General features: G+C 35.5%; 1 protein-coding gene across 2 annotated transcripts in view; it reads right to left on the bottom strand.

Moving 5' to 3' along the window:
- The window catches only part of ssp6 (PDZ domain-containing short spindle 6), a 622397-nt gene extending 616387 nt beyond the window's left edge, over positions 1 to 6010 (bottom strand). For both annotated transcript variants that reach the window (XM_081743712.1, XM_081743711.1), the window contains exon 1: positions 5605 to 6010. In XM_081743712.1, the coding sequence (XP_081599838.1) occupies positions 5605 to 5739 (135 nt within the window). In that variant the 5' untranslated portion in view covers positions 5740 to 6010. The remainder of the gene's footprint in view (positions 1 to 5604) is intronic.
- Positions 6011 to 9856: the final 3846 nt, after the last annotated feature.

Genomic DNA, 9856 nt, shown 5'->3' on the forward strand with positions numbered 1-9856 from the left:
AACCGTTCAGTAACGAAGGACTTCGGTCCGTCTTGAGTGTCCTCTGACACTGCTATAAGGGATTTAGAACCCACAGACAACCATACCCCACCCGGGATTCGAAGTCGGGATCTTTGAGTCGTTGGCTTGACGCCTCAACCCACACGAACACGAGATCTGCAAAAAGAAGAAATAGTATTGGGCAGGGTTTCTCAACCTGGGAGTCGCGGAGATAAGCGAAAGAGATAAATATAATTAGAAACTAATTCGGAAAATATTTTTTAAATAATTATTATTTTTAATTTTGTTCTGACAGACAATTTTTATTTGTATACATACTGGCAAAAACAACAAAAATTGGTCTATTAAACATTTTCAACCGGTGCAGAGTTGGTTAAAAATCAATTTAAATGAAAGAGGTACGATTCGATATCTGTAGTATGAATGAACTGACCAAATTTGGAATTAATCCATTCGCTTTTAGGGAAGTTACCGTATCCACTATATACAAGAAATGGATTCTACTATTATAGAAATAGATGTGTATATAGTGAGATCTCCGCAATAGGTATATTAAAAATCCGAACACAAGCTTATTACAAGCCAGAAATTATAAGTGGGTCACTGTCAAGAGGATGTGATAAAATGGGGATAGTGATAGAAATTAAGTTAACAACCACTGGTACACGATTATTGTTATTATTATTATTTCTTTGTCGTTTTCTTCGCCTTATTGCCGACATCATGTTCGTGTTGGTTGAGGCGTCAAGCCAGCGACTCAAGGGTCCCAACTTCGAGTCCAGGCTGGTTGTTTGTGGATTTTAAAATCTTTATAGCAGTGCTAGAGGACACTCAAGACGGACCGAAGTAATTTTATTTAGTACTTAACGGGCCCAACAATATAGCCTATTTGTTGTCGTCTTCTCATTATTATTATTATTTTTATTCATCATACTGCTCATATTAATAATGCTAATTATACTACTACTACTACTACTACTAATAATAATAATAATAATAATAATAATAATTTTTGCGTTGTGGTTTCAGCGTGTTTCATTTCTCCACCGGATAAACGTGTTCGTTTGGAACTTACTATCGGTGTATCGTATCGTGTTCCATTTGACATCGATTCGCATCAATGACGTACTAGAGATCCCAATCACCACCGAGTATCATCATCTTGAGTTTGCAATATTTGTCTTCGTCAGAAAACAGGTTCCAATGTACCACATTCTAGCATGTATGACCAGGGTACATAACTTTCAGGGGCTATGGGGGAACGATCATTCTACTTCCGGTTCAACAATGTTGCGAATCGTAAGATTAAGCATATTTCCATCTTTGAGTATATCCTTATACTTGTTCAAGTTTCAATGCGATATCCGTCGAAGAGTTGGATAGCTTTCCTTGTATTCCAAACTCTCAGAAGATCCGCTTCCACAGCACACAACCCCTAACTTTGCCCATGCTCAAAACACTGCATTTATATGCACTAAGGCAAGAAGACAGACATATGCATAAGAAAGAAACAATTCAATATGGCACTTCTAAATATAAACAAGATTAACTTCTTTGAAGACACCTCATTTTAAAAACAAAAGGGAAGGAAAAGATAATAAAGATGTCGGTGTTGTCAACTTAGAAATTATTCCTACATAAGAAATAAAATATTTTTGAGGCAAAGCTATTCGTCAGTTATTGTGTATAAAAATGGATCTATTCAAGATACTACTTTCCAGTGACGGTATGTCTTGATCACGGAAAAACAAGAGGCGGTATGGCATACTACCGCATACCGTCACACTTTGACCACTGTTATACTATAGTATTTCATATAAATATTGTATGAAATTGTTTATGAGTAAGCAAATCTAATATGTATTGCCAAGTACTTCGAAGAATTATCCCCAGGGCTAGACAATTGCCCCACCCTGCGGGCGGACGATCCTATGAGATATACACGAAGATTGTAGATACACTAGTTTAGTCTAGGAATACCAATCAGAGAAAAGCCTGCAGGTAGGGCAAAATCAGACGGAAGGATAAAGACAACATCCGACTGTGATGGATTATAGTAATTGAGAAAAGCTTAATTTAACCCTCGGACTACCAACAGGAGGATACTTTGTGCCCACCGCAGAATATTTTTTGTAATCACTCTTCTAATCGCATCCTTAAAATTGTTAGAAAATATGTTATTGCTTAACATGTTTATCTAAAGCGAATACCTTGCGGTGGTTCAAACTGAACGTTAGTGTGTCTCACGAAATTTTCTATTTTAAGTTGGTGGGCACAAAGTACCCCAGTTGGTAGGAGATGTGACTGATATTTAGTAGTGTCACTTTTATATGGGAGTATAATAAATAACTGTGTCCAGCGTTTTCTGAATTTGGCGGTTCCTCATCCCGTGTACTGTTCATTTTGAGAGATTCGAATTAGTATGTCTCATAAATTTGCTATTCTAAGTTGGTGGGCACAAAATATCCCCCCTCCCGTTGGTAGGTGGTGTGACTGACATTTAGAAGTGTGACTCCTAAATGGCAGCATAATAAATAGCTGTTAGTTTTATCCTTTGTACTGTTCACTCAATCTCTGTAGATTTTGTGAGAGTTTCTAATATGTTTCTTTTGCGAGATATATATATTTAATCTTAACAGGTGGGCATAAGTGGTCCCATTGGCAGTACGCATTACAAAAAATAGGTGGTGCGAGGGTTAAACAGAATAATGTCTAATAGAAGGTTTTTGCTTTTTCTGCGTTGAACCTCAGGTTTGTTAAGGGTACTCATCACCTTCGTTCTCATTCTAATAAAACAAAAACGGAGACTATAAAAGAAATATAATGAAAAGTACGGGCCACTGCACTAAACTCTCTCACTCCTATTCCTTAAATTATATAATGTTTGAATACCACTCATTTTAGCTTTGGATCTTCTTGTATAAATTAACAAATTCTGACCAAAGCATATATCAACTAATAAATAATAGCGTTACAGTTTCGGCAAATTAACTTTGCCTTCATCAGATAATGCATCTGAAATGAAACATTTTCTTGTAAAATACGATCCAAAATATAAGGCGTATCTGGAAAACTTTCCCCAAGAAAACTAATTTATCATCATAAGAAATAACTTACGTCATATATAAAGATTGTTAGTGACATATTTGTTTATAAAATACCATGAGTCATATTTTACAAAATTTTATATATATGCCACTTTTGAGAAAAATCATCCAAAAAGAACTTACTGCCAAGAATAAACTACCTGTTCTCGATTCTTTCCAGAGAAATTTCTTGTATCACAGTATGAGGTTTTTATTGAGAAATTGATTTATGAAATACCTGGTATAAACTAAATTGTTAAAGCTGTTTTCGAGAAAATTGCCATTTTTCACCTTCACCCTTCAGTTAACTACCCTTATTTTCAGTGGTAGAAGGAAAATTCGAAAAATCCCTCTGGTGAATCATTTAAAAACGTTAAATGAAATAAAATCTTTAAGTTCTACGTCCCAGGGTTATGCCGGCTAGGGTAAAAAAGACGGTAATGATGAAAAATGAATGAAGAAAGTGGGAGAAAACGAGAGCACCTCGAGAAAAACCACGCACACGGCGTTTGTCCACAACAAAGCTCACTTGCCACGAGCTGGGATTGAACTAAGAACTCCATGCACCAGAGGTCAACGCTCTACCACTGAGCCACCATGGCCCCTTAGTCTCCATACGCTGAACAGTATGGCCTCTAGACGAGACTATACATCAGAACGGACAGGTCATTTTTTTTTTTAATGTTTGCGGTATCTATGGGTCATGAAACTTGTAAATCCGTTGGAATCTAGAAATCAATTTGTTTCATGATCACCTTAGTTTGTTATCCCCTTTCATTGACCGGAAGTAAAAAACTACCCTACTCAGAAGTAGGTATTATATACTTAGCAGAAAAGTTCTAGTATTATTATTCGGTAACTGGAATATTAAAAATCATAACAAACAAGCGGGGGCGTAGCGATTCTGTCAGTCAGATCAGAGATTCCCGACCGGTGTATCGGGACACACTGATGTGCCTCGCAGCCCTATGTGGCGTGTAGCAAAACTAGAATTTAAGATGTGAGGCAGGGTTCTAGAACAGTGGTTCACATCCACTGACTTCTAATAAAGGAATTAATCAACCTGGCTACTAACTCGCATTCACTCGCTATCCTCCGTTTGGCATTACCATATGAATTGAATATTGAGCTTTGATAAAGAAAGGCTACTAACTCACCTTCACGTATGTGTGCAGACCAGCATTATAGAACCTTTCCAAGAATTAATATTGTCTCATCTAAAAAAGCCCTCTTAGATTTTATACGAGACATTGTTTTTCACCATGAAGCCATTAATAATGCGAACCAGCATTTTTGAAACAAGCTGTACCTCTGCTCCACTGCATTCAATTCTACTCGCGGATACTTAGATATCAAATAGTAAATTACGGTCTTATACTATGATAATCTATATATATTACCAATAGGTCTAATTAAAAATACAACAAATCTGCTGCGATATCGCGAGGGTTCTGTGAAGTGCATCCTCAGTCAATAGAGTTGGAAAACACAGACCAGCACCGATTTCAGACTTCCTCCTGGGAGGTCTTTTGATACACGGAGTAAGAAGTGCGAAAATACTACTGGTAACCCACATTCAACAAGAACGGAGATACGGCACTAGGGAAAGATTTCGTATCTCCAAGGTGGAATTTCCCCCCACCGGGCCACCTCCTGAAATTATTACCGAGTTTGATGCTTATGTGTACAAGAAAATTAAAAGTTATGGAGTAAATACATTATTTAATTTACAATCGTGTTTTTTTTAAACATATCTATCACATATTTAATCGTGAGATCTCATTTCCATTCCAAGTGTAGTATCATAGCTGTTAGCATACGGTCTTTTATTTCATTTTATTTATTTACCTTTTATAATTAGTTGCACACTAAGCTCACTTTCGTGATCAGTTGTGTTTGCTCTGTTTTGTAATATTGCGTATTGTTCCTAAGTTAAAAAAAAAAAAAAAAGATTGCTATACCAACTGCATCTAACAAAGAGACAAAAGAAAATAAAGAAACTCATGAAATGTTTGGTCCTTTAGCCCTCTGACGTCTGTATCTACTACATACTGAATCACTAGAATAATCACTAATGAGAGACAAAGCATGTTTGAACATTATGCCAACCTATTTTATGCTTATTTGGAAATTCTACTCTCAGAGCATAAAATATACCTAATCAGTACTTTTCATAAAGAAATGACTCGAATTGATTCATCCCAACCAATATTCCTTTCCCAGTGTAATTCTACATCTTTTACCGAAACACTATAAGCTTTCACCCTTTTCTCACGTCGGCTCGGCTCTCTGCACTGAAGTGCCTGGGTTCAATTTTAGATCACAGGCAGATACTACTATAGTTACGACTGCTACTGTCAACATTTTAATTATGCATTAAATTCCTATAAATCAAGTTTAATAATTCGTTTGCTCATGCGTTTACGACCGAAATTAATTAATGTAACGGAATCATGGCAAAACGACCATTATTATCTATTTCCGTGCTCCTATGGTATATTCGAATATTTCTACATACCTGCGCTTGTTCTATGTCGCTTGAACTCGATTGCTGTTGTTGTTGTTGTTGTTGCTGTTGTTGTTGATGTGATTGTTGTTTGGATCTCTTTCCATGGGCTCTTGGTATTTTATCACCTAACTTCGGGGAATTCATTCCGATTACGATACATCCGGGGCAAAAATAAGGGACGGGTATCCACTGTCACACTCGAAACACGATAATCACCCACATAATAATTTACTTGATATCTTATCTCCTAAACTGGTATGCAACACACATTCACCATTATAACACGCGATCCTAGCCTTCCGAACCGCGTTTGCTTCTGCTGGGCGAACAACTAATCGGCGCAAGAGTAGAAATCCGCAAAGCCCACACTAGCGCCGGGTTTTGCTACTGCCGCCGTTCAGCATCGGAGCAGCTGATCGGTAAAACCAGCTGTTACTGCCGGAGTCAACTGACATTATATAGTCTCGTCGGTAAAAGCAGCGAGAAAAGGAAGAAAACAACAGAAAGAACAATGTTATTTAAAGTAATTATACATGAAATAAAATAATTGCTTATCTTTATCGAAAACAATGTTAATAGTATTCATGAGTTCTACCACGTAGTAGCAGAAATCGTCACACCTGAAACATGGCAGCACTTTACAAACTGCGGAAGTTGCTAGAGCTGCGCATTCAATTAACACGTCTTAAGCTTAATAAACCTGTGGTGATGTGCTGGAAATAGGCATATATTTATTTCTTATTGACCAGGAAATGAAAAATCAGAATTTAACTTACAATTCCTTAAGTTATATTTTGACTAAGAGTTTCTAACTACATCACACTTCTTAATTCCGCTATAAGTGGCCGTAATGGTTCTCTACTTGGACACTCATATCACAAGCACAGCGTTGTGAGTTCGATACCAGGTCGCGTGATGTAAGAACAAAATTTGTTCATCGAAACTTACAGTTTTTAATTTTTAAATACCCAAAAATCAAATAATTTACATCTTCTGACTATTAACAAAAGGAATAATGAATGAAACTGGTGGCTACATTTACATAGTCAAAGTCAGAGGCTCCGGAACCGGGGGGCAGTTGCCCCTCCTGAAATTTTCAGAGAGGCAAGATTCACCTTTCCCCCCTACTTTCAGACTGTAAAAACATCACACAACACTGATTATAAGAACTAAATTTTGCTTTTTATGTTAATGTGAAAAAAATCTCTATTCCAGATTCATGTTTCTCTTTGAAACAAGGGACCGGGCACTTTATCTGGCCACATGTTAGACAGAAAGAGTTAGGAAAAATAATTGAAAATTTTCTTTATTTCCATTGGTGTATATTCTCAAAACACTGTAAATTCTTTTAAAAAATGTTGTTTAAGTAATCATAAGTCTGCAATATGAAACGAGTCGTCGAGTGAGATTTTAAAATTTAAAAAAAAATATAACAGTTTAAATGAGTAACAGGACATTTAGGGCCTAAATACAATTTCCATAAAGTTAAATTAATGTTCTTACAAACAATATGCAGAGTGCAGTAAGTTTTATAGTGAGGAGGAAAAATGTATGAGGTAGGATTAATAATTCAGAGCATATGAAAAATGTGAACTCCATTCTCATCCCGTTCGTTTAACACTTTCACTACCATTTTTTCGTAGTGAGAAACATTATCATGGCTACTTTAAGATGTTTTCAAACATATAAATATATATATAAAAAACATTTTCCGCCGATTCGTTTTTCGACATGGGAAGGGTGGGACATTATGTATCCCACTGATATTTTTACGTGGGACCTATATGTACCGGTAGTAGTGACATGAATGATCATCTTGTATTTTCAATTATGATACGTATATTATATATATATATATATATATATATATATATATATATATATATATATATATATATATATATATATATATATATATATATAAAACAAATGGGTCGTACTTATGATTACAAATATTTTACATTTCGGCATCCTTTTCCAAATGACAGTACATGCAACCACTGCTTTATTACTAGCACATTGTTCCTCAATTTCATTGTTTACGTTCACTTCCACTACTGTCTATTTGATAATGTTTATAACAATTCTGTGAAGCATTAGCAGGCTTCTCTTTACTAGTGGAACATCGATTCATAGCAATAACATGCGGTAAATTACCACGGATCCTCTGAGAATGTATCGTGGGACACATATGTCCCAGTGGTAGTGAAAGGGTTAAGATATGAGTGCAGAAACAGAACACCTGTTTCAACTCTCCTTTCAGACCAAGTTCATAAACAAGAATAAGGAAGACAGTCACTGCTTATAATAACTAGTAGTCTTAGATATTTAGCTCGCAGTGGTCAAGCAATCAGTGGACATTTGCATAGTACGTATAATTTGATGTAACTCCTGGCTGAAAGAAAAATGGATGTGCCTGTTATCAATCAATGGATTAATCGACGGGATAACTGGCTTAGTGCTGATTGAAAGAATGAATTTTAAAGATTATGGGACATGGAATATAGAGAGACTTACAAGGGACATCACCCAATTGTCCGGCTCCGATTTCTATGAAATTTTTATTGCTGATAGAGGACATGTATTCATTACTTGTAATGACAGAAATTTTTGCCATGGTGCATGTTTTCTATTTTTTTTAATAATTTTTAAATGTTGTGATGTGGTTAATAGAGATTACTGAAGAAGTCCCATATTACCCTTTGTAAACGGAGTGTTAATGAAGGAACAACCATGTAGATACATATAGGGCATAGGGAGAAGTTGTATGGTACGTATGATCTTGACGGCAGCCATCTTGAAATCCGCCATTTTGAATTAAGGCCAAGACTTTTAAATGGGAATAGGGTAATATGATACATAATTTCGGGCTAGAATTTAATCAGGAAGACAATGGTGAAGTTAGTTTTAAGATGCGCCCATTTGGGGAGAAGTTACAGGCATACTAATTGTTTATACTTACTATGTGCATAAGTCTCTTACCTCCGCTTCTAACCCGCATATTAATGATAATAAGTGGATAAAGGTTTCGGTAATACATATTATGGCTAGAGGGAAGTGAAACGATAAGGGTATCATTGACGGCAGCCATCTTGAAATCCACCATTTTGAATTAAAGTGAAGTTTTGAAAAATGAAAACCATAGCATGTGGCACCTAATTTTAATAGTAAATTTTCGCCAAAAGCCAATGGTATGATTATTTTTGTTCTATAGTTAACTAGCACGAATTTATGACTCTCCTAATGTGCACGAAAAGTCCATTATTCGATCCTTCAAATTGGCAACACTCCTAATTTTCACCGCATGTTTTAAGATTCCAACTGGCACTTTGCAATTGTTGCCATGGCTCATGTTTTCTTAATTTATTACATTTTTTAAGAGTTGCGATTTGTTATGAATAGTGTTGGGATAAGCATCCAGCAATCTTTCTGAATTTTGAAGACTTGCCATGTAATTATTAATTTCTTAGGCAGTGTAATCATTTATTTTAACCCAGAGTACATGAGGAACCTATGGACCTATGTGACGTAAAGAAATACAAATAAAATTATAACAAATTGGTGTTACACGAACTCAAAATTATCATGAAATGTAGCCTACATGTTGCGCAAACGACAAACAGTATTTTTTTTAAATAAATACAACTTTAAAGCAACAGCAGCATTGATAGAAAATATCAAAGAGACATAATATGACTGTTCCCAACACTGTTTCTACCGTGAACAAAATATGAAAACAGGTAACTTGTTTTTAAAGAGGTATAACTTAATCGAGCTCCAGATCAATACTGATTATAAATCTTACAAACATAAACCATCGACAACAATCGCTAGAAAACGAATGACTTATTTGTCTGACTAGCTAAAATTTTGCCATAGAAAATAAATAAATATACAATAAACAAATAAATATAAAACAAAACAAAGGACCATTGATTTGCACAACAATCATATTTCGTTTTCCTTTTTGAAGTGAATTTTCATTTGATTTCTCATCTCATCTACTATCCATTACAAGCTACGTCTTCGGTGTTACCTGAATGCAAAGTTGGAGTTCTTTCGATGTGTGACGATTCATGTTAGTAAACGAGTTTTTGAAGGGCAGGTATAGGAAATAAATAATTACATTGTCTAGGAAATTAATAATTACATGGCAAGTCTTCAAAATTCAGAAAGATTCCTGGATGCTTATCCCAACACTATTCATGAACTGACAAATCGCACCTATTAAAATATGTAATAAATTGAGAAAACATGAGCC

This window comes from Thermobia domestica, chromosome 17 (assembly GCF_964235325.1).
Source record: "Thermobia domestica chromosome 17, izTheDome1.hap1.1, whole genome shotgun sequence".
Classification (NCBI taxonomy): domain Eukaryota; kingdom Metazoa; phylum Arthropoda; class Insecta; order Zygentoma; family Lepismatidae; genus Thermobia; species Thermobia domestica.